The sequence below is a fragment of the Elephas maximus genome, chromosome 21 (genome assembly GCF_024166365.1).
Source record: "Elephas maximus indicus isolate mEleMax1 chromosome 21, mEleMax1 primary haplotype, whole genome shotgun sequence".
Classification (NCBI taxonomy): domain Eukaryota; kingdom Metazoa; phylum Chordata; class Mammalia; order Proboscidea; family Elephantidae; genus Elephas; species Elephas maximus.
This window is the reverse complement of record NC_064839.1, coordinates 54,174,486-54,198,873: the sequence shown is the minus strand read 5'-3', so window position 1 is coordinate 54,198,873 and position 24,388 is coordinate 54,174,486. Positions and strand designations below refer to the sequence as shown.

Below are 24,388 nucleotides of genomic sequence, written 5' to 3'. Positions count from 1 at the left end.
CAGGGCTGACAGGCTGCGCGCTTCCCAGTGTGCCGTGTGCGCATTTCCTGTAGCAATAACACAGAAGTCAGGACTTCTGCTTTTAGTGATCTGTGGGGCCACATGGAACCAGATGTCTCTGGGCAGGAAAGCAGAGACGACTTGGCCGTAATAAAGAAGATGTCTCTGCAGCCAGGGCACTGGCCGGCCCGCCTTCTGCCCACCCTGCACCCAGCCCCCGGGCTCTTCCTTCTTTCACTTTCTGCATAGGTGTGGTCTCTCTGGGCTGGGCCGGCCCTGTTGGTCTGGGGTCCTCAAAGCCCCCAGGCTGCCCTGCAGGGGCCCACATGGTGGACAGGGTGAAGGAGTACTTGGAAGGAGGCCTCATCACTGGCCGTCCTTCTGTTTGCTTGGGTGGAGAAGCTTCGGGGTGTCTGGGCAGGTGGGACCAAGGAGATGCCCACTAGATACTCCCAAGACAGTCAGGACAGCACCCCCACTTCCCAGCATCTCACAATAATTCTCACCTGGCACTCCAACCCCCAAGAGCACCCAGGAAACCCTGGGTGAAACCAGACTGGGCGAAAGGAACTACTCTGGCTGCCGTGGGCCCTATCTTGCAGGTAGGGGGTAGGCACTGAGAGGTTAGGGGGCTGTAGGACGAGGGGCGACCACATGTCCCTGGCCCCCCTTGCCGAGGCACCAGATAGGGGCACGGGCAGCGTGCCTGGTTCCTGACCCCAGAGGCCTGGATCAAATCCCAAGTCTTCACCCTGTGCTGTGTACCCTTCAGCAGACACCTTGCCCTTTCTGTGTCTCGAGTCCAAAGGCATAATGTGGACCACAGGGCAGCTCCTCTAGAACTGCTACGAAGTGCGAGAGACCATCCACCAAGTCTCGCACGTGGGTGCCCTTGCTAAGTGGCTGTCCTGCCTGTCCTTGTGTTGTGGGTGTGGCCATTATATCCCCTCTAAGAGACCCCCAGAGCTGTCCCGGGTTCGACGATGGGTGAGGTGTCTGCAACTGCATAGCTGGCTTCTCACTCTCCCACCAGTGCCCTGTGCTGGGAGCCTACTCTGTCTGCAGATCGGTGCTCCAGGGAGACGGTCCTCCCCCAGCAGCCCAGCCTTTGCCTCCTGCCCCTCCTCCCCATTCATGGCATACCACTCGGCCCGAGGGGGTGAGCTCCATCCTCCCCTTTTACAGAGGGGAAACAGGCTCACAGCCATCACACCCCACCAATACCTGGTGGCAGAGGTGGGATTCAAACTCGAGTGCATGCGTGCAGGGGTGTGAGCGTGTGTGTGTGTGCATGCAGGTGTGAGGGTGTGTGTATGTGTGTGCGTTCTGGAGTACACGCACATATGTGTAGGTGCATATCTGGGCAGGGGTATGTGTATGTATGTGAGTACATGTGAGTGTGGGGAAGTGTGGGGTGGTGCACGGTGTGAAAATCAGGCCAAAAGAAGGAAGTGTGCCCTCTGACCTGGCTGTCCAGAGGGGGAAACTGCCCCGGGGAAGACTCGTAGGGGAGCCCCACATGGCCAGTCTCTGAGAACATTCCAGAAGCTATAAGAAGGGTAGCAGTGTGTGAGGTGCTGTGTGCTCTTCACAGCCGTACTCGTATTTCCTCTTCATGACGACCAGTGAGGTCATTGCATGACGTATGACCCCGTTTCCTGGAGTATAGCTCATAAGTGGACTGAGGCTGTCTCCAGACCCCATGGTCCCTCACCCCCCACCTGCCCACCTCATTGGGAAGGGTGCAAAGGCATTAAGACGTGCTCTACAGATAGACAGCTAGCTGGAGGGATGTGGGCTTGGGTGGCTCTCCAGCCAGGTGACAGAGGTGGCTCTGAATTTGGACCCTCCCCACTAGCCTAACATTAAATGACCCTTGAGGGCCCCGGACAGTGCCTGTCTGTCCCTGCAATGACATGGATTTCCCTTCCAAAGTTGGGTTCGGGCTTTTTCCTGGCCCTGGCAACCCCAAGGTTCTGTGGCCAGGTCAGAGGGTGGCTGTCAACCCTGGAATTATTACTCAGAAATGTGTCGCCTGGAACCCCTCCCACCTCCTGTCATCCTCAGGGAGCAGAGGGGCTTCTGCAACTCCAGCCTTTTGGTTGCAAAAGGTATTTGCCCAGAACTCTCCTGTGGCATCCTCCGCACCTTCTAAGAGCATAACTGTGTGTATAGGGTGGGCCATTTGTAGCCCCCACCCCAAAAGCCATTACTTGAGGGGCCATGTGGTCACCAGTCACTGGGTCTGGCCTTGGGCCCCATGTTTCTGGTACGAACAAGCTCATGCCTGTCAGGGTTGGGGTCAGTGAGGGCACCACTCCCTACTTGCCCCTTCAACCCCCAGATGGACAGGAGCCTGGAGCCTGGAAGGTGAGAGTTTGTGGCCCTCCTAAATAGAGCTGCTGGAAGGTTCTGGTCCCCCAGCAGCCTGAGGGCAAGTGTAGAGGCCTGAGGGCGGCAGGGGGAGAAAGGAAGTTCAGCTTGACCCTTCTCTCTTCCCTGATCTTTGCTGTTAGCAGTCACAGGAGAGACAGGGGTGAGGGTGGAAGTAGGGGGCGGATGGGTCAGAAACTGCCTGGGCCTCAGTCTCTCCACTGGGTTCTGAGGTGGATTAACCACAGAGACCCCGCCAGCCCCTCCAGGTCAGCCCTACCACCCCCTCCACACAGTATGAGCGCACGGCCTGGGGCTGTGAGCGCAGGCTGCAGGAACGCCTCTTGGGGCACCGGGAGGTGGTTGTTTGAACAGCAGCGCTCGCCTGCCTGCAAGCTGTCACTGTATTTGATTCCACAAACAGTCACTGAGTCCCCACACCTGCTTTCTAACACTCAGAGTCAGAGCTAGATCCTGAACCGGGTCTCCCTGCTTCTTTCCTTGTCCGCCCCAGCCCAGCAGCCAGAGGGACTGCTCAAGGCCAGTCGCTGGCCCCCCAGGGGCTCACTGCACACTCCAAGCAGAACCAGGGCCCTCTTCAGGGCCATACCCCCTCCCCACCTCCCCAGGCACGCCAGGCTCTGCCTTTCTGGCAGCTCCTGTCCCAGGGTCTTTGCACTGGTGACCCCTGCCTGGGAAGACCCCACACACACACTGCATGGCCACTCCTCCCCTTCCTGCAGGCTTTTGCTGGGATGGCAGCTTGGGGGTGATGCCTGCCTGGCTGCCCTACCACTTCTACATTTTCATTTTGTTGCATGCTCCAGCCAGAAGGTCGGCAACATGAGCTTCAGGTGTAAGCAGAGTTGTCTGTGTGTTCCTACTCTCCCCCTTACCCTAGCCCAGCTGAGCCCAGTGCCTGACATACACCAGGCCACAGTGAACAGGCACTGTGTGTCCTGCCCACCTGGCCCTCCCCACAGAGATGGTGCCATGGCCTGGGGTGGTGGACTCAGTGCCCGGGGTCGCCTGCTGCAGGGACGCCTCACCAGGCTCCGGGAGGTAGGTGTTTAAACAGCAACGCACGCCAGCCTGCAAGCTGTCACCGTATTTGATTCTGCAAACTGTTTTAATCCCTGGTGTCTGCTTTCCAGCCCTCAAGGTGGACCATGATCCTACCTGTGGGGGTCAGTTGGTGTCATGGCCACCAAGGTGAGCTTGTGGGGACATCTGGACAGTCTATTGGCCACACCTGAAATCACCATTCTCTAAACAAATATTTCTTGAGCAGCCACAGCAGCAAAAGGTGCCTCCTTGTCCCAGAGGGGCTTTAAGATGGCTGTGGTGTGAGCTGATGAGGAGACTGCCAGTCTGATGCTGCAGAACAAACCCCCTCAAACTCAGTGTCATAGAACAGCCATTCCATTGCACTTGCAGGGTCGTGGGGCGGGCGTTCAGATGGGTCCGGTGGGGATGGGGTGTCTTTGCTCTTCCCATGTCTGAGGCTATGTGGGACAACAGGCGTCTTGACAGCGAGGCTGGACAGGGCGTCTATGAGGGACCCCTTGCTGGAGCTGGGGCTGGGCATTGGCCAGGTGTCGGCTGGGCTGTGGATAGAATGTCTCCACGTGGTCTCTCCACCTGGTTACCCCGGAACGATGGGACTGCCCACTCGAAGGCAGCCACCCAGGGCGAACGTCAGCCCCTCCCCCAGCCCGTCCGGACACAGGGCAGAATTCCAACCCCTGATCCTGGCAGGATGCAGCAAGATAGTTATTTTTTATTTCTCTCCAAATCCCGAAACATTGTAGCTCTTAATGTGGAGCATATGCTGCTGAAGCTCAGTCCCTGGCCGCCTCCTCAGGCCTCCTGCAGGGGGCCAGGCTGAAGCCATGGTGGTGACCCCATGCCCCAGCTGCCCCACATTCTGGCTGCAGGGTAGTCTGGGGCTGACTCTGCCCCTGGGATGTTCTGAGCTGCCCTCCACTGGGCTCACACCAACCCACAGGCATCTTTTCAGCAGGCCCTTAGTTCCAACTGTTGTCCCCTGCTGGAGAGACCCAGGAGGCTGACCCTAGGCTGGGGCAGGCAGTGCCTGGCTGCCTGGTGAACTGCTCATGTGGGGCTGGGCGCACAGGGTCTAGAGCTGTCTTTTTAAACCAATGGGGCATGCCCGGGAGTCATGGGCCCCGACCCTGACACTCAGTGAAGATGGGCAGTTGATCCGCTGTGACCATTAAAAAAAAAAAAAAAGTTTTTTTTTTTTTTTTTAATGGTGGGGCTTATTCATCCCTCCTCAGGCAGCATCTGTCTGGGTCCTTGCCTGCCATCATCCCACGTCTGCGTGTGGGATGGACTCCCCACTAGCCGGTTCGTGTGTTCTTGGCCCACCCCCCAACAAGGTCCCTCCCCAGTGCAGGCAGCTGTGGGGCCACAGGTTGTAGGAGAGACAGACTGTTCTAGAACACTGGGCACCCTCCACCCTCTGGGCCTCAGTTTCTCGTTAGTGAAGTGAGGGTGAGCTGGGTCCTCATGTGACAAACATGCCTGTGCCCCACACCCCCAGTGCCTGCACAAATACTGCTGACCTATGTCCCCTTACCCTCCAGGCAGAGGTGGCCGTGTCCTTCCCACTGACTGGACATGATATTTGGTGGTAACCTAGTGGCCATCCCTGGCTAGATGGCCTCCAGGGCCCCAGGTCGCTGCCTGCCTTTGGGCCTGTGAACCTCAGGAATCTGCAGCCACACACGAGTCTGGGGGGCCACTCTCCAGGGAGGCACAATGGCCTCACCAGGAGCCTCCAGACAACGCTGATGCGAAGCAGAAATGTGGAGCCCTCCATACCCAGTGAGATCTGGGCCTGGGGTCCCCAGGACCTAACAGAAGTGCCAAATAAAGAGCCTCCACCCCCTGAATTCAGCTCCCTGGGTCTTCAAAGGCATGAGGGAGTTTCAGACACTGAGATGGAGCACAGAGGTGCTCAGGGAAAGCTTTGGACCAGAGTCCCAGGTTCAAATCCCACATACGGCACATCTGAGCAATTTGACCTTGGACGGCTCACTGACTATATGAGCCTTAGCTTTGAAATTTGCAAAATGGGGAGAACAGCATCTCCCTCAGATCACGCGGCTGGCCTGGATGATGTTTCCTTGTCCTTTCCATAAACGTTTAGTGAGCGCCTTGTGCATGCCTGGGGCTGGGGAAACAAAGCCATTGAGCAAACAAGCAACCATTTCATTACAAAATGTGAAAGCATTGAAGGAAGAACCCAAAGCAATGATGGTGCATCGAGGGCGGGCGTCAGGGAAGTGTCCAAGGAGAGTACTGAATGGGCTCCAGTCCCGTGACCCCAGCGCTTGGCACTGGTTAGTGCTCACTCCATTTTTATGTCCTGGGTGGTGGGTTTGGATGAATCTGACCCCCATGGCAACCCAATGCTGTGGGCCCTACCGCAGGGCTTCCTGGACAAAGCCCAGACCTCCATTAATCAGTTCCACCTCCCCCCGCCCCACCCTGGCCCAACAAAATGCACATGGGGGTCCTTCCTCCCCAGGAGCAGCAGGTCTAAAGGCAGAGCTGAGGGTCCAGCAGAGGCCAGGAGGCCAGGAAGTGAAGTGGAAGGGGGCTCCAACCTTCCCAGTGTGTGCTGGGGGCCAAGGGCCGGGTCCTCACAAGGGGACCCTGGGCATTGGTGCCCACTCAGAGCCAGATCAGGGAATCCCGGCTGGCAGGGAGCCACCACCGCTGCCACCTCATCCATCACAGTCTCGCGTCTCTATTCCTGCCAAGCCGGGGTGGGGGGGCGGGGCGGGGGGGGGTGAGCTGGCACAGGCCCCCTTCCCCATGCCATGCTTTCCGCTGCCTGTGTGTAATTAACAGAGTAATTAAAAACAGGATGAGTTAATTGGTATTCATTTATGTGGCAGATGTTTTTAATTGAGGAGGAAACAATTTACCTGTTTACATAAACAATGGCAAAGGCAGGCTCATAAAACACATTTTTCCTTTCTATTTTCCTCCCCCAACTTAAAAAAAAAAAAAGAAGAAGAATTGCAGTAACTCGGGCTCCCCTGCATGGCGGCCTCCAACTTGTGGGAGCGTGCGGGCCTCTCTGGAGAGGCGCGGGGTGGGGCAGGGAAGTGAGCCAAGAGAAAACATCTGCTTACAGGTTTGTTTCCAAAGGAGGCTGTTTTCCTTAAATTCAGAGAAAGGGCGTGTAGCTTTTGCGGGGGGAGCTGCAGCCCTAAGACGTTCAAGGTGATGCCTCCTGGATGGCTCTCAGGGGCCTGTGCGCACTTTACTGCCACCCCCTAGGGCCCAGGCAGAGGGCTCCAGGGGCCACAGGGCCTCAGGGCCATGGGGCTGGGTGGGCCAGGCTGGGCTGGGCAGAGGGGAAGACTACACAGCCTGGGTGGGGGCCCAGGCAGGGCTGGGAAAGGGGTGTGGGCGGCTGCCCGCTGGGTGGGGAGGCAAGGGTATCCTTTTCCACCTGTGTTTTTGGTGACTTGGCATTGCCTGGTCGGTTGTGCCATCCCAATACAGCCACCTCAAGCCACCTGCAGCTACTTAAATTTAAACTAATGAAAATGAAACAGGATAACAAGTTCAGTTCCTCTGTCAACCCAGACGCACTTCAAGAGCTAGTAGCCACAGGTGGCTCGTAGCAACTGACATGCCCAGCACAGATCTAGAACATTCCATTGCTGCAGGAGGGAGGACCCTGCCCGGTTGGAGCATAGCCCTGCCCTTCCCTTGAAGCTTTGACCCTTCCCTGCTACGGCCACATCTGGAGGCAGATGACAGTGACACCCCGAGATATCCAGGGGGTCCACATGACCAAGAGCTTAGAAGGCACCCTCAAGGAAGGGAGCGTATGAGAAGGTGGCTATTTCTAGATGGCATTAATGTGGCACCCACTGTATACCCAGCCTGTTGGGAAGCACTCTGGATGTGGGTGTTAATTTCTTTAAGTCTCATATTATTTCCCGTATTCACTTCCAAGGTCAATGTTATATTAACCCACTTTGTACAGATTAGCAGCCTGAGGCTCAGGAGCCTAAACCACTTGTCCAGGGTCTCAATGGCGGGGGGGAGGGCCAGGATTCTGCTTGGAAGAGACGCCCCCAGCATATCACATGGAGAAATGACGGTTACAGAACAGTCAGAGTGGTTGTTGTTGTTAGTTGCTGTTGGGTTACCCTGACTCATGGTGACCCCCCTGTACAATGGAATGGAGTATTGCCTAGTCCTGCACCATCTTTGTGATCGTTAGTATATTTGAGTCCATTGTTGTGGCCACTGTGTATTTTGAGTGCCTTCCAATTTTTTTTTTTTTTTTCCAATCTAGGGGGCTCATCTTCCAGCACTGTATTGGATAATATTCTGTTGTGATCCATACAGTTTTCATTGGCTGATTTTTGGATGTAGATCCCAGGCCTTTCTTCCTAACCTGTCTTAGTCTGGAAACTTCGCTGACACTTGTCCACCATGGGTGACCTGCTGGTATTATTTGAAATACCAGTGGCATAGTTTCCAGCGTCACAGCAATACAAAAGCCACCACAGTGCAACAAAGTGACAGATGGATGGTGGAGCTGGACTAGTAGGCACCCGTTTTGTCCTTTTTTAAAGTGTAAACATGCTTAGAATTGTATTTACACAGATCTGGAAGGATACACAGAAGCTAGGCGGTGACTTCTGGATGGAGGGGTGGGAGGGCAGGAGAGGTCTTTCCTTCATCTCTTGGTGCCATTTTGAGAGTCCTGATAAGGGGGGTGTTCCTTTATAATAATGAGAAGCTGGCTTGGGGTCAGGCTCACTCTTGGGCATTCTTGGGACCTCCTGCACTCAGCTTCCCACAAAGCAAGTCTGAATCTCGGGTTCTTGGGTCAAGGCCTGAGGGGACGCGGGTGAAAAGCTTATCAGAAGGTCGAGCTAGCAGTCAACACTCAGAAGGTCCTTTGGACAAACACTTGGGGATGGAAGGGTCCCCAAGGGTGTGGCATCACCTGCTGGGCACTGGTGAGACTGGGCTGTGTCATTTAGGTATGGTCGGAATCTCTGAGACGTTTAGACAGTTCCTGGGGATGAAAAGATGAGAGTTTTGGAATCCATCCGGGACAAGGATCTGGGAAGAGGCTTGAGCTCAGGACAGCCAGAGATTTCTTGCTGGGTGTCCGAGAGAAAGTGGTCCATCTGGCCACCCCTCCCCTGAAGCTGGGGGCTTGACTTCTCCTCCCTGCAGGGATGTAAGCCCCCCTGCCTGGGGCTATCTCTAAAGTCAGCACCATCTGAGGACATGGGCAATTGGCCAGCTGGGCTGGCCAGGGCTTCAAACTTGGCTGCTGAGAATTTGCATTTCTAACAAGTTCCCAGGCGATGCTAATACTGCTGGTTAGGGACAATTCTGAGAACCACTAGTAGAGCAGCGGTTGTCAAAATTTATTATACATAAGAATCGCCTGGGGGTCGTTAGACTGTAGGTTCTGATTCCATGTATCTGGGGTAGAAATGAAAATTTTCAGCAAGAGTTTGAACTGGAACAAACCGGGTCAAAGCCCTAGGGGTGGCCTGGGGTGCTCACTTGGACCTCATGCCTACACTGGGTGCTGTGTGGCCTTGGAAGGAACTGGTCCTCTCTGGACATCTAGAAAATGAGGGTAAGAATAGCCCCCTGGTTGTGAGGCCTAGCTGTGATAATGGCAAAGCTGGGGAGCCCCTTGCATAGGGCTTTGTGGGTTCTCCATGAGAAGAAGCATGTGGTCCTCCAGCAGCCCTGGCCTCTCCCAGAAAGGCACCAGTGGAGGACTACCAGCCCCTTCTGATGTAGGAGCTATTTGCCCCCATGCTGGTGAGACTTCTTTGTCTCTAGGTATATGAAGCCAAGAAGGCCCATCAGTTGAGGCATAGCTGATGTAACTCATATGAACTTCCTTCCGAGGCCACAAAGCACCCAGTGACCACCCCCAGGGCTTTGACCCGGTTTGTTCCAGTTCAAACTCTTGCTGAGAATTTTCATTTCCACCCTAGATACACTAAATCAGAACCTACAGTCTAACAAGATCCCCAGGTGATTCTTCTGTATAACAAATTTTGAAAATTTTGAGTCAAAGAGCTGAGAAGAGACAGAAGGGGGAGTGGGACCTATGTTGGCATTTGGATGGGAGCGAGAGGACCAGCAGGCCCTGCCCGTCCCCAGCTTCCTGGGTCTGCACGTGGGGTCCTACAGTGGGCATCGAGGTGGCACTGCGGGACCAACTCAGGCCACCTGCTATGGGGACATCACACAGGTTGCTTGAGGCCACACTACCCGAGGGTCACCCTGTGTCGAGAGGAAGTGGAGCAAGATAAGAAAGCTGCCCAGAAGCAAAGTCAGCCCAACACCTCCTAGAGCCCCTGCCTTTGCAAGGGGCAGTCACTGTTAAGATGCTGTGTGGTCCCTCATATCCCAAACCCTCCCCTGTGGTCCCTCCATGGCCAGAAGGATCTGTCCCCCATCAGACAGAGGAGGGCAGGGGGCTCAGAGGGATCCCTCAGCCCTGGACTTTGATCCATGTCCTTGGTGCCATACGACGCTCTCTTCTATGCTTATGTCATACGTGTGCCATGTCCCAGGCACCCTGGGGCCCATGTCACATTTACAGTTAGGCTGGGAGTTGGCTGAAGAATCTTCTGGAGTTCGGGAGAAACGCTCCCAACACTGTGCACAATCAACCGCCAGCCCCTAATTATTATTTAGCATTCATGTGAGCAGTGGTATTATTTTTAAATTTTGGCAGCATTCCTCTGGAGAGTTCAAGGTGATACACAGCCAATTTGCACGTTTTTTAAACAATGAAAACACTTTGGGAATGGGCTTAAGCCTTTGGTGGCACCCCGTTGCCGGCAAAGGAAAATCTTAATGGCTTGGCCTGGTTTTTGAGACCCTCCACAGACCTGAGGACCTTTCCACCCAGCCTCCCTCACACACCCACCTTCACATGGGGAGGGGGAACTCATCACCTCCTGAATGCACCCATGAGTTCCTACTGCCTGCCAGAATGCCCTTCCCCTCCGCCCTTCTAGTGTGCAAATACCACAAGCCTCTGAACCCAGCTCCCAATATTACCTCTTCTAGAAGTTTCTCTGACACACTCAGTGCCCCCTCCCCTATTGTGTCTGCTTCCCTGACATCATGCCCCCAACTCCATGCACAACAGACAAAATGCTGCCCAGGCCTGCGCCGTCCCCATGATCGGTTGTGTATCAGACTGTTGTGATCCAGAGGGTTTTCATTGGCTGATTTCTGGAAGTAGATCTCCAGGCCCTTCTTCCTAGTCCATCTCAGTCTGGAAGTTCCACTGAAACCTGTTCAGCACCACGGCAACTGATGGACAGGTGGTGGCTATGCATGAGGTGTATTGGGCGGGAATGGAATCCGAGCCTCCCACGTGGAAGGTGAGAATTCTGCTATTGAACCTCCACCACCCCCTTTCCCTTAAGGACTTTCCATTTTACACATCGACTCTGAGCACACCGTCTTTGAGGCCAGGGTTCTAGGTCAAAAGAGAGCAGATGAGCTCCTGGGATTTCCTCAATTCCTTTTTTTTTAATTTTTAAGACTCTGTAATAATGTATCTATTTATTAACTTACGTAGCAATTTATAGCTATCATTTGTTAATAGTCATTGTTACTGTTTCTACCATCCAGCTGGGAAGTTTCTCCTTCATTTCCCAGGGGGATAAGAGCACTAAATCAAGGACATGGTTTTAAAAGGGGGGGCGGGAAATAATACAAAGCGGGGGTGCAGAGAGAAGGAAGTTCCTCTCCCTGCTGCCCAAACCCCTGTTCCCCCAGAAGCAGGTTCTTTGTTTCTCTCTAGAAAGTCTGTGTACGTATTAGATCGTCCTTTAAATTATTCGAAGGGGTTTTTTGCACCATCTTGGGGACCATATCCACCCATTGGAGGAAATGCATGAGATCTCTGTGTCTCTCTTCTTTACTTCAGCTCTTTATGTACACTGTTCCCATCCACACATTCTGCCCAGCCCCTCTTACAGGAGGGTGGGAGTAGGGAGGATGACTCTACCATTCAAATACTCTGTTCCAATCTCAGCTTATTGAGATTTGCTCCAGGGTGCCTTTGCAGACCCCACCCCTACAGCCTGGTGAGGCCCCTTTCAGAGGCTCCAGATACCCGCCCCCCAACCCATCCTAGCCCTTACCATACCAGGTACAGCTGTGTGTGTGAAGGGTCGAGGAATGTTTGCTGAACAGGCACTTAGTCTTCACGCAGCCTTCCCAGGTGGTCACCATTGTCCTCACCCCTGTGTACAGAAGAGGAAACTGAGGCTCAGAGAAGGGAGGAAGCCTGCCCAAGGCCACACCACCTGACCCTGAAGCCTAGACTCTGACCCTCCCCTGTGTGGCTCTGTGCCACCCCAAGGAGGGGCCTTGTGTCCCTCATCCTGGGGCCCCAGCTCTGGCCCAACTCTGGGATGCTTGGAATGTTTGTGAATGAGTTAGTGAAGGGGCACCTCTGATCCTCCTGAGATGGAAGGGGGCAGGAACTGTGATAGGAAGAAATGGCCCAGAGAGGGTGAGGTCTGAATGGCAGATGACCACATAACCTACCAGGTTCTCTGTCACGCCTTGGCTCTGTTTGTTGGCTAGTCTGTTTGTCTGCTTGTCCATCCATTCACTCTGCACACCACTGACCCCTCACTATGTGTCTAGCCCCATGAACCCTTATCTTCTAGATGAGCACCTTGCAACCTTTCCTAGTTGGAGTTAGACTGGCCACCAACCCAGGTACAAAGAATGAGGAGCGGAGGTGAGCTGTCCATTCCCTGGTCTACCCCCTCACCCATCCGTGTACTCACCCACACATCCACTCATCCACCCCCCATCCATCCATCAGCCCACCTACCCCACCACCCACCCACCCATCCATCAACACACCTACGCATACATTCATCAATCAATTTACCTACCCACTCACATATCCATCCATCAACTCACCTACCCACTCACCCACCCATCAACCCACCCATCAATCCATCAACTTACCTACCTATCCACCCACCCATCCATCAACCCACCTACCGACCCACACATTCATCCTTCAACCCACCCATCCACCCATCTATCTACTCATCCATCTACTTGCCCAGTCTCCCATCTACCAGCCCACCTATCTATCCCCCGACCCACCCATCCACTATCCACCTATGGATCCATCTATCCATGCATCTACCTACTCACCCATCTATCTATGCACCCAGCCATCCATCTATTCACCCATCCACCATCCATCTACCATCTACCCACTCATCTCTCTATACATCCATCTACCCACACACCTTCCTGTATATCCACCAGGCAGCCACAGCACCCACATTTATTGTCACAGCCCATTCACACACAGCTAGGCATGCCAGCCTACCTATGCTCCCCTTACGCTTGGTGGTGTGTATGCATGAGGGTTGCAGGGACTCAAGGTGTCCATGACTCCCAGAGTGCCAGGACTGGTGCTAGGTGATGAGCGTTCCCCTTCTCCCACTGCCCCCCAGCCTGGCAGGCCCCCTTGGCAGTGGGCAGGCTCAGATGGTGAGGCTGCCAACCCCACAGCTTTCAGGGAGCTGTTGTTGGCAGTGCAGCCCCGGCAGCTGGACGAGGAATGTGTTTCCTTCATACGCCAGCCGCAGGGCTAGCAGGCTGTCAGCATCTGGATTGCATTTGCGGCCTTTGGAGAATGAGGAAGCTTTTCATTCCAGCCACTTTGAGCTCCCCACCTCCTGCCTTTTTAACTCTTTGCTTAGCCCCAGGGTGCTGCAGAAGGGCAAGCTTGGGAGCCACCTCACAAGGCTCAGGGCTGGGGGACCTGGAAGTGTACCTTTGGCTTGCTGGAACACTGGGCTCCATGGCCACTTCAAAGCCCAGACCCTAGATATGCCCCCAGACACTTCTTGAAGAACACAGGCAAGAAGAGAATAACAGGACCCACTTCCCTCCTGGGAGCTACAGTCACATTTGGGCTCTTGTGATTTTTCTACATGTGTGTCTGTTTACAAGATGAAATGACATGCTCTTGTCACCTGCCTATGACCATCCCTCATGGATCTCTTCCCATCATTAGGGCATGGTCCGTAGCATCGGTTTGGTGGGCCAGCATGGTTTTGAAAAAAAGTGGACTTTTAATGACTCTTATGAAGTGCACATACCACATGCTCCTCACCCAGGCCAATAGCAGAGACCCCATCAAGGGGATCCCTACCCTGACTTCTATCAGCACAGACCATTTTGCCTGTTTCAAAACCTCATATAGATGGAATCAGGTCTTCTCTGGGTCTGGCTTCTTTCCCCCAGTAATAGGCTGGTGAGGTTCACCCAAGTGGTTTTGAGTGGTTGTATTGGGTCTTTTTCACTGCTGTGTACTGTGGAGTACTCCATTGTCTGGCTAGGCCACAACTCATGGGTCTGTCCAACTCTTGATGGGCATTTGGACTGTTTCCAGGTCAGGGCTATTATGAGAAAGCTACTGATTAATGCCATTGTTCATATCTCTCGATGCACATGTTTGCACTTCTTTTGGAAGTGCACCTAGCCATAAACTACTGCATCATGCGCTGTGTAATGGAGCCCTCGTTGTACCCCTCAGACATTCCCACCATCCTCTTGGGGTAGATACTCCTATCATGCCCATTTTACAGGCGAGAAAACCAAGGCCCAGAGTAGCCAAGCCACTTTCCAAAGTGAATGTCCCAGCAACACAGGTTTTTAATAGCCCCTTAATGTTGCATCAACTAGATAGTTTATTTAACCAGCCCTCTGCTGGGGTTCATCTTATTTGTTCCCATGTGTCCCTTTCATAAATAATGCTGTGATGAACATCCTCATAGGTAAATGTTCATGTACACCCATAGTTACCTCCTTAGAAGACATTCCTGAAGGTGGTATTGCTGACCCACAGATCTGAGAAGAAACCATGCAGGAATGGGGAGTAGAGAAGCAGATGAGTGAGCAGTGACATTGGCCTCTGAGGCCCTGATTCACCAGGAGGTGACCTTTAAAGGATCACTCCTCTTCCCTGCTTCCTGCCACCAGGTTACCATCTCCCTCCCAGCTCTGTCATGTAGAGATTCTAAATTCCAATATGTATCAGTCAGCTATTGCTGTGTAACAGAACACCCCAAAGCTTCATGACTTCAAATAGCCACCAGTCTTTGTCCCACAATCCTGAGGGTTGGCAGTTCAGGCAGCTCAGCTAGGTGATCTTTCTGGTCTGGGCTGGGCTTACTCTTGGGTCTGGGGTCAGCTGCAGGCTGGTTGGCGGCTCTGCTGATGAGGGCTGGGCTCTCTCACTGGGGCCTCAGTGGGACAGCCTGGCCAACTCTGCCCTGTGTCTCACCCTTCAGCAGCCAGTCTGGGCATATTCATATGAGGCATCTTCACGTGGGGGTGTGTTCATGTGGGGGCCAGATACAAGAGCCAGTGGAGCCGATGGTCTCTTGAAGCCCAGGCTCAGAGCTGGCCATGTCATTTCTGCCGCACCCAAGGGGAGGAAACAGACCCACCTCCTGATGGGAGGAGCTGCAGCATCACATTCCAAGGGGCAGAGTTCTGGGGAGGGTAGAGAATTGAGGCCACTTTTTCAGTGAATCCACCTCACAGAGGGAGGGTCTTACATATCACTATCCAGCAGTGATTGAGCACTTGCTCAGTGCAAGACACAAAATGCTCCTTGGTCTCACAACATGCCCGTGAGGGGAGTCTTCTTCCCATTTTACAGATGAGGGAACAAACCCAATTCAACCTCAGGCCCCAGCTCTTTCCTGCCACCTTATCCCACAGCCTGAATAAGATGGGGCCACCAGATGTTGGGAGAGACTTGAGGTCCAGGCCTGGGACTCATTAGAGCTCAGGACAGCAGAGGGGACTCTTGTTTTTAGAGCTCAGTGAGCCAGCCTTTATGGGCACTCGCTCAGTGTCAGACACCGTTCTGGGCTCCGCCCGAGACTAGCATCACACAGATGGAAAAGATTCCTATCTTTGGGGAGCTGGGCAGTGAGTGTGAGGATGACTGCAGTGCTGACAAGTGTCTGAAGAAAATGAAACAGGTGATGTGGTGGAAAGTGGCTGGGGTGGTGACTGTTTAGACTTGGGTGATAAGGGAAGGCTTCTCTGAGGACGGGACATTCGAACCAAAACCTGAATGATGACGCCAGGGGGAAAACCTTGTGAAGATCTTAAGCAAAGCACTACAGGCAGGAGACACAGCAAGTGCAAATGTCCTGAGGCAGGAGGGCTTAAAGGAGGGAAGGGCTAGCAGGTAGCTGGATGGAGCATGGGGAGGCATGGAGGAGTGTCGAGAAGCTGCCCACCCACCCACAGCCCTGCTTCAAGAGGCGGACAGTTTTGACCTGTCTTCCAAGTGTCTTTGATGAGCGCCATTTATAGGCTGTAAAACAGGCCATGGATTTCCAGGCCAGAGACACTAGGCAGGAGACAGAGGGGAGACCGGGTCTGTCTGGCCAAGTCTCCTAGCCCGGGCATGACATAGCTGGCTCAGAAGGGGTAGTTGGGCGCAGTGCCTCCCCCTCACAGTTTCTACTGGGGAACCCTGGGCAGGGCCTGTGGGGAAGTCCAGTGAGGCTTTTGTTCAGTCCAGTTTCATCGCATCTCAGTGACATGAGGGGCCTTTGTGCCCAGGTGGACCTGCTCTCTTTTATCATGACACCGGTGGTTGTGAGCTTCGCTTCTGCATGTGGCCATGACAGGAGCTAACTCAGTTGGGGCAGTTGGGCAGCTCTGTGGCTATGGCGTTCCTGCTTGTTGAGTCCAAAACTGACCCCCGCCACCCGGCTGTGATGGTTGTCTTCATGTATCCCTCTGACATTCTCCTGTTCACCCTCTTGGGGTGGGTTTTGTCATCATCCCCATTTTACAGGTGAGAAAACTGAAGTCCAGAGCAGGAACAGCTACAATATTTCCCCGAGAGACTGAGCCTGAGGTGCCCCCCACCCCAGCAATTCCCCAGGGTATTGGAGCCAGGAAGGGGGAGGAAGACCAACCAGAGCCTTGCTCCCCTTTCACTGTAAAACTCTTATGTTCTTCGTCTCAAATATTCCCAACTCAGAGAAGCAGGAGTTATGGGACCTCCATTTTGCCAGTAGGTAAACTGGGGCCCGGAGAAGATCTGAGATACTTTCCCCAAGGCACACAGTTAGTCTGTAGCAAAGCTGGATCAGATTCAGGTTTCCTGACCCCTAACCGAGTGTTGTTTCCACGGTGACCTTGTGAACCTCACAGCCATCACCAGAAGGGGCAGGTGGTCTGGGGTCTTGTCCTTGGGTGGGGAAGAGACCACGATCGATTCCAGGATCAGGAGGTGTGGGCCAAAGGGAGGGGATGGCAGGCAGTGAGTTAATGGGCAGTGGACTGAGTCCTGCCCTGGGTCAGGCTGCAGAAGACCAAGGCAGGGAAAGGCTGGGGAGGGAGGAACCCCAGCTTGGCTCTGGAGTCAGTGAGGGGGCAGGGGAGGAGAAAATACTAATCCTTTTATTTTTATATTATTACTTATTCACCAGGCGCGGAACCTTAATAGAAACCAGATGTTGGGAGAGACTTGAGGTCCAGGCCTGGGACTCATTACAGCTTCATCTCTCCCCCTCTCCCCCCCCCCCCCCCCCACCAAATTCCCGTTGTCTTTGTGGAGCATCAGGGATCAAAGGAGCCATCCATTCTGACATTGGACTTGGAGGAGGAGGCAGCCCCTGGTCACTATTGACTCATATGGATGTTGAGGGGTATCACCCAATGTCCTGGGTTTGCCAGAATGCAGGCACCCCCCAACCCGGTTCCTTCACATTAGCTCAGCCTGGGAGTTAAATGTCCATTGCTGGTCATGGGCCCTTCTAGATGTGACCACTTTCTGGAGGCTCCCACCTAACTTTTTTTAGTAGACTTTTTTTAGAGCAGTTTTAAGTTTACACAAAACTCACACAGAAAGTACAGAGCGTTCCCATATACTCTCCCTCTTCCCACCCCATCCCCCATACACATGACTCCCCCTATTATCAACATCTTGCATTGCTCTGGTTCATTTGCTACAATTTATGAACTGATATCAGTACATTATATTAACTAAAGTCCATTCCTATGGTACATTTGTTACAAGTGATGAGCTGATATTGATACATTGTTGTGAAGGAAAGCCCACGGCTCACTTGAGGGCTCACTCTGTATTGCATAGTTCTGTGAGTTTTGACAAAGGCATCAAGTCCTGTGTACACTGCCCTGGGGTGCACTAACCAGTAAGCACAGTGTGCACCAGCTTACTGTAAGCAAGGTACACATGGGCTTAATTGTGTTTCTTTACTCATCTATAGTGCACAATTTTACCTGGTTTTCACCGCATCTTTTTGTACTACAGATTAGTAAGTAAGCACAATTAAGCCTGTGTGTACATTGTTTATTGAGTAATCCATCCCTGCCACTTTCCCCAACTTTTCCTCTGTTCACTGAATACACACCCATCTGGTGGATACAGGAGAGTCACCACGGGCCCCTCCAAGAAGGGGGACGCCTGCCACCTGCCTCTGCCTTCCAGACCTTTATGATTCCAATGGCACCAGAGGCCGCATGGGTAGAGGGCCTTTCACAGCTCTCTCTGGCTGGTCTGCCTTAGCCAGGCTCTGAGGCCAAGGTTCAGAGTGGCCATCCCATCAGCTGGCGTCAGCTAAGAGGGGGCTCCCATGGGAGGGCAGGTAGCACCATCCCATCTCAACGGTCTGGGTCTCCTTGGGCCATTTAATCGTGAACTCAACATTAATTTATTAAGCACCTACTGTGTGCCCAGCTGGAAACCCTGGTGGTATAGTGGTTAAGTGGTATGGCTGCTAACCAAAAGATTGGCGGTTCGAATGCAACAGGTGCTTATTGGAAACTCGATGGGGCAGTACTACTCTGTCATATAGGGTCGCTGTGAGTCAGAATCGACTCGATGGCAACGGGTTTGGTTTTTGTGTGTGTGTGTGTGTGTGTGTATGTGTGCCCGGCACTGTTACAGGGCTGAGAATGGCACAAACAAAACAGAGGCAGAGCCATGCCCTCCTGGAGTGGACATCCTGGGTGGTGGGGAGAGGGGAGTCGGGGTGGGTTGGGGTATGGGCAAAAATAAAGAGAAAAATAAGGACGATATAAGACATACACACATAGTATGTTCACTGGGGAAGAGCTACGGAGAAAACAACACAGGAGGGAAGATGGGAGAGTGAGGGCTGGTCGGGGGGTTGCAGCCTCACTGAGGGACCAAGAAGGTGACATTTGGGCAAAGGCAGGCACAAGTTCAAAGGCAGGCCCTTCAGGCATCTGGGAGGCATCCCTGGCATTGGGAACAGCACATGCAAAGGTCCTGAGGCAGTAGTAGCCCTGCACGCTGCAGGGACAGCAGTGGCTGCCGCAGAGTAGTCAAGCAAGAGGGGGGACACTGCAGCCACTCTCAGGGTGCTGGCCTGGGGTCTTGGGAAAGGTGAGTCCTAGAAGGGGCAGCTAACACCTCTGGTTTCCAAGAAATTCAAGCACATGGGTTTGCCTTGGCCAGAATCTCAATACATGGGGTCCCTGTGTAGCCCAGGGCAGAGGCAGGAATTCAGAGACTTAGGGTCAGCTCCTGACTCTGCCTTCCCTGCTGTCAGCCATGGCCAGCAACTCCGCCTCTCAGGACTCACTCCCTCAGTGGGGATGGATGTGGAGGCTGCGGCGATGTGACCTGGGATGCTCCTTACACAGCAGCCCTGCCTGAAAGGGTGCCCTCAGATGTGGCAAGCTGGCCTTGGCCTTAAGAGGGAGTGGAGGGGACTCTCTTCCTTTTGCTCCTCTGCTCTTTTCTTTTCCTACAGTGAAGGTGCATTATTTGCTTAATCCAAAAGAAAAATACTGAAGCAACTATTTAAGACTCAGTTTCTTTTTGTCCTGGCCACGCTCAGCATCACTAGGGATGGCCAATGACTATTCCATTTATAGACAGGAAACCGAGGCTGGGGGGGGGGTGGACAGTATACCAAGCCCAGAGCCTGGCCCCTTCCCACCGAGCCTCCTGCTGTCCTGCTCCTTAAGGAAGGAGGAAGCCAAGGCACAGTGTCCTCAGGAGGTGGCCCCGTCTCAGAGTGTAGCCGCCACCCCCATTCCCTGTATGAGCTCAGGAGCTCCTGCAGGGCTTCTGCCTGGGGGCTTGCTGCCACTGAGGCTGAGGTGGTCCTGGATGTGAGGGCTCCACTAAATTGCTGGGAGGAGAGGCCTGGAGCCTCAGGGGCCCCTGATAGGCTCCTTGGGGGCCTATGTCAAGAGACCACCTGTGGTCATTTCCAGGTGAGGGCACAGGGTGTGGCTACAGCCCCAGACCAAGTGGGCTCAGGGCGCCCTGCCCTGGGCCTCAGTCTCCTCACCTGCCCACCCCATAGGCTGTGGTGCAGATGAAACGCTCAGATAGGGCTGGTCCATGAATGGTCAAGACTCTCTCACCATCCCTGAGTTTCCCACCTGCGTTTCCCCTTTTCAGGGCATTTGTGAGGGTCAAACAAGGTGACAGAGCAGAAATCAAACTACAGACTTTCAAGGCCAGGGGTTGTGAAGAGGGCAGAGCTGGGGAGAGGAGCCCCACACTGATGCTAATAGCGCTCCTCAGAAGGGTCTAGAGCCCCATGGCTGGGAGTGCTGGGCTGTGGCCAATTCCCAGCTGGGTGGGGCTGGCTGGGAACCACAGGCGGACAGCGACAGTGATGGATGGGGTGGCTTGTTCCGGCACATTCTGTGTTCTTTCCCACCGCTCCCTCTGGCCTTGGAGGGCTGCTTCCTCTGTCGGGGGATTAGTGACTTGAGCTGGGAACTGTATGCGCTGTCTGGGAAAGATGCAGGGTCTCCCACGGGCCCTGGGGACTGCCGCTGGGAATTGTCATGAGGGATGGGAGTGATGGAGAAACAGAGAGGACATGGATGGGCTGGAGGAGGGAGCCACAATCAGTGGGGTGAAGATGACGGGGGCCTTCTCTGGCCCACAGCCCCTCACTCATTCAGAGCTGGCGCCTATATCTCAGACCCTTTTGGGTGACTGCTCAGAAAGGACTGTAAAACCTGACCCCCAGACCCAGTTCCCCAGCTATGAGTGCACACCCTCACCTCTGAGCATTCCAGCCCTGCGTAAGTCTTGGGATGGAGGGTGGCAGGGGGACAGGTCATTAGAAGACAAGCATTTAAGGGATGCCGTGACGGGCGTTGTCTTAGTGTCCTAGGGCTGCCCTAACATAAAACACGCCGTGTGGGGGCTTTAAAGAGCAGAGTTTATTGTCAGTTGGGACAACTCTGACAATGTCCACCACCTCCCAGGTTCCCAGCAAGACCACCCCAGCAGCCCACCCAAGCACCTGCTTAGAAAGGCCCCTTATCTTTCCCATCCCAGGTGACTGGTGCTTCCTGGGGTCGGCTCCCACACAGAACACTCAGATCTGCCCTTAGGGCCTGTCCTGGGATCTCCCACATGTGGGGTTTGCAGGATAGCCAGGCATGTCTCAGGACTTGTGATCAGATTCCAGGGTGTGAACCCATGGTCACACTAGAAAATGAGAGCATCACATTTGTAAACTGCATGGGGACAGATGTCAGGGTCTGCAGGAGCTTAGGAAATCCCACGCACATAGATGCAAACAGATGCAAATGAGCGCATGACCACTTGCCACCAGGGTGAGACCCAGAGACCAGCTACCAGAGCTGCATGGGGCCACCACCGCCATGGCCACCTCTGCCTCCTCCTGCCTGCATGTCACAACGTGCCCACTACTCTGCAAAACAACCTCCTCTGGGCCCTGGTTGTCCCCCTGCCCAGCCCCAGGCAACATGGCCCAGTAACACAGGCCTACGACTTGAGTTAGAGCCCGAACAGCTGCGTGGCCTTGAGTGTCGACACCTTTCTGAGCCTTGGTTTCCCCCTCTGTAAAATGGGGTGACAGTGCCTTCTGGGGAAGCGTGAGAATTGGACGAGATGCTATGGGTCCTGCGGCCAGCACAAGTAACAAGACATCACTGCCGGCACCAGCGGATGCTGAGGATGCAGGGGTGGTCCCTACAGGGCAGCGAGGATGAGGGAGGGGAATCCTGCCCCCCCAGCTGCGTCTCCGGAAGCTGGGCAGCATTCCAGGTGGCAATGTGGCCTTGCCAGAGTGGCTGTGCCAGCTGATCTGCCCACATGGGCACCGCCTGATGGCCTTGGCAGTGGGTGGGCACCATCACCCCCAGTCAACCCCCACCTTGGCTAGCTTCCTGCCCCAGCTGGCTTACGGACACAAGGTCCCCTCCTGGGCCACCTGCCCAGGGTCTGAGCCTCACTGTGGCTCTGGGGGTGGAAACAGCCCATGGCTAAGGCTCAGGGCCCTTGTGAGGGGCAGGGCCGGACACCAGAGGCCACAGGAGGAAGGGCGGCCTGTCTAGCGGCTGTAGAGGTGGCTGCTATTGGCTTTGCTGAGCCTCCACCAGTGCCAAAGGGCATTGAGACTTGGCCTTGCGTCTGTGGGGCCTGGCTCCCACCCAGGTCTGTCTGTCTGTCTCTCTGTGTTCCTGGCCCGTCATGGCACCAGTAGGGCACACCTATCCCATCTGCAGTGTGTAGAGTGTCTTTGCACATGGGCAGTGCCAGAAACATTGGTCTCGTGAACGCATACACACACTTCTGTGACGGTCCATCAGCACAAGGGCCTCCATTAGCTGCTCCTTAGCATCACAGTTATTACTGAGCAGGCCTTGGGTGAGAAGGGCCCAGCTCAGGGAGGTCTGGCCCTGGTGGAGCTCCCATCCTCTCTGCCCCTCCCAAGCTGGTCTTCTTGTCATTAGATTTTCTGTTTGGCTCCATCCAAGAGGCTCAAATGGACCCGGCTCTGAGGAAAGGTTTTGGGATGTTGGCACGGGCCTCTGTCCCATGTCCCAGCCCAGCCCTCAGAGCCCCTGCCCACCCTTGAGTTCTGCCTGTGATCTGGTCCTGTCCTGCCAGCCCCTCCCAGGCACCTAGCCCAATCACTGACCAAGGGCAGCAGGTCGGATGGAGGGCGGGTCAGGACAGCCTGCGCCAGGGACCCGGGTGCCACGTTTGCCTTCTTTGGTTGTCCCTGGGGCTAGATGCCGGCCCACAGCAGGGCCTGGCGTTGATGGGTCCCCACAGCTGCAGCTGCATTTGTGCCCAGCCATCAGCCGGTGTCCTCCTGACAGGCAGAGGGGAGGGAAGGGGAGGGGCAGGGCGCCTGGCAGGAGGGAGGCCAGACGGCTACAGCTGATGGGGACAGCAGGTGCCTTGGTGGCCGGGTGGCTGCTGTCACTGATCCCCTCCCCCTCCATGGGGCTGAGTGGGAGGGGCCTCCTCCATCGGACTCCCACAGGCCCTGGAGTACAGAGACCAGTTGGAGTCCCAGCCTGGCACTTAGTAGAGCAGGGAGGCAGGAGAAAAGCAGAGGAGGTCTGCTCAGTTTTGGGTGCACAGTAGCAGTAAACACCACTTCTTATTATCATTCACTACAAAGGGGCTGGGTAGCCGCCTCCTCCGCCCTGGCAGCACACGCGTGTCCCAGGCCCTGGGAGTGAAGAGTGGGTGGGAGAACAGTGGAGGTAACGGTCACTGTTCTAACATGCTCAGCTGGCAGGTACTGAGCTCCCCAGACCGTAGCCGTGCCTCCACCAGCTTCCTGGCCCTGGTGCTGAGGCGAGACCTGGCTCATGAGTGGGGCCCGTGGGTGTGGCCAAGTGGTGAGACCCTGTGGGTGGGGCCCCATAGGTAAAGTCCTGTGGGTGCACCTCGGGCCGAGCCCTCCTATCATGGTAGGGATTAGCCCACCCCGATGGCCCCGAAAATCTGAGCCATCTGCCCCCAGGCCTTTCCATTGGCCTGATTGCTGCCTGACCTTGACTCAGGGTAAAGGGGAGCTCAGATTTACACCTTCCCCTTCACCTGCAAATATTGTTTCTGAAAAGGTCTGGCAAACATTGTTTCTGAAAGGCCCCTTAGACACCCTCTCCTCAAGGGTCCTGCCTTGAGGGGGGCTCTGTCTACTGGCCCTCGTTCCACCTCCTCCTGCACCCACCCTCCCCCCTCTCAGCCCCCAGCATTACCATGTCACCAGCATCCTGTTACACAGCAGGTTCTGATGCCCAGGTGCCTGGGGACGCTGACCCTGAGGCCATAGCCATGCCATGAGAAGCCTAGAAGGCCTGAGGCTGACCATGTCCCCTTACCTTGCTGGTGCTCAGAACTTCCTGGGGCAGGCCAGTGGTCCAAATACAGGTTCCACCCCCTCCTGGATGCCTCATCCAGGATCTGAAAGCCGAAAGGGGCCCTCAGAGCCTTGGCTTCTCAGAGTGTAGCCTAGGCCAGCTGCAGCCTCACCTGGAACCTGTTAGAAATGCAGGTGCCTGAGCCCCTGCCCAGACCCCCTGAATCAGAAACCCTGGGAAGGGGCTGCACTCTGGGTCTTAGCATGTCCGCCAGGTGATCTGATGGAGCTTGAGTGTGAGAACTGCTGCCTCAGGTCCTGGGGGGTTTAGCAGCTACACCCCTCGCTGCCTGAGATGATCAGGCCTGGCATACTCCAAGGGTCTCACCTGCAGGCCTCACCTGCCAGGCTCCTAGAAGGACACCTGGGGCCAATCTGGGCTGGCCCCAGAACCGTGACCATTGCTGGCTCCTGTAGGCAGGTCGGGGACACTGGGGACCAGCTGGGCCTCTCCTGGCTGTGGAGCTGAGGCCTAAGCCCGCTGCTGGTCGGGGCCTCACCATCTCTATCTCCCCTTTTCACCACCCAGTGGACAGGAAGGAGAGGAAGGCAGCCGCGATGCCCGACTCCCCAGCCGAGGTGAAGACGCAGCCCCAGTCCACGCCGCCCAGCATGCCGCCGCCACCACCTACCGCAGCCCAGGGAGCCTCACGACACCCCTCCTTCACACCCCACACACGTAAGTGACCCAAAGGCAGGCTGTGGTGACCAGACATAGGGTAGGC

At 55.0% G+C, this 24,388-nt stretch overlaps 1 protein-coding gene across 9 annotated transcripts in view; it reads left to right on the top strand.

The window, feature by feature from the left end:
* CBFA2T3 (CBFA2/RUNX1 partner transcriptional co-repressor 3) overlaps positions 1 to 24,388 on the top strand; it is a 74,123-nt gene that overhangs the window by 28,171 nt on the left and 21,564 nt on the right. For all 9 annotated transcript variants that reach the window (XM_049863674.1, XM_049863676.1, XM_049863677.1 and 6 more), the window contains one exon: positions 24,193 to 24,342. In XM_049863674.1, coding sequence (XP_049719631.1) covers positions 24,193 to 24,342 — 150 coding nt within the window. The remainder of the gene's footprint in view (positions 1 to 24,192; positions 24,343 to 24,388) is intronic.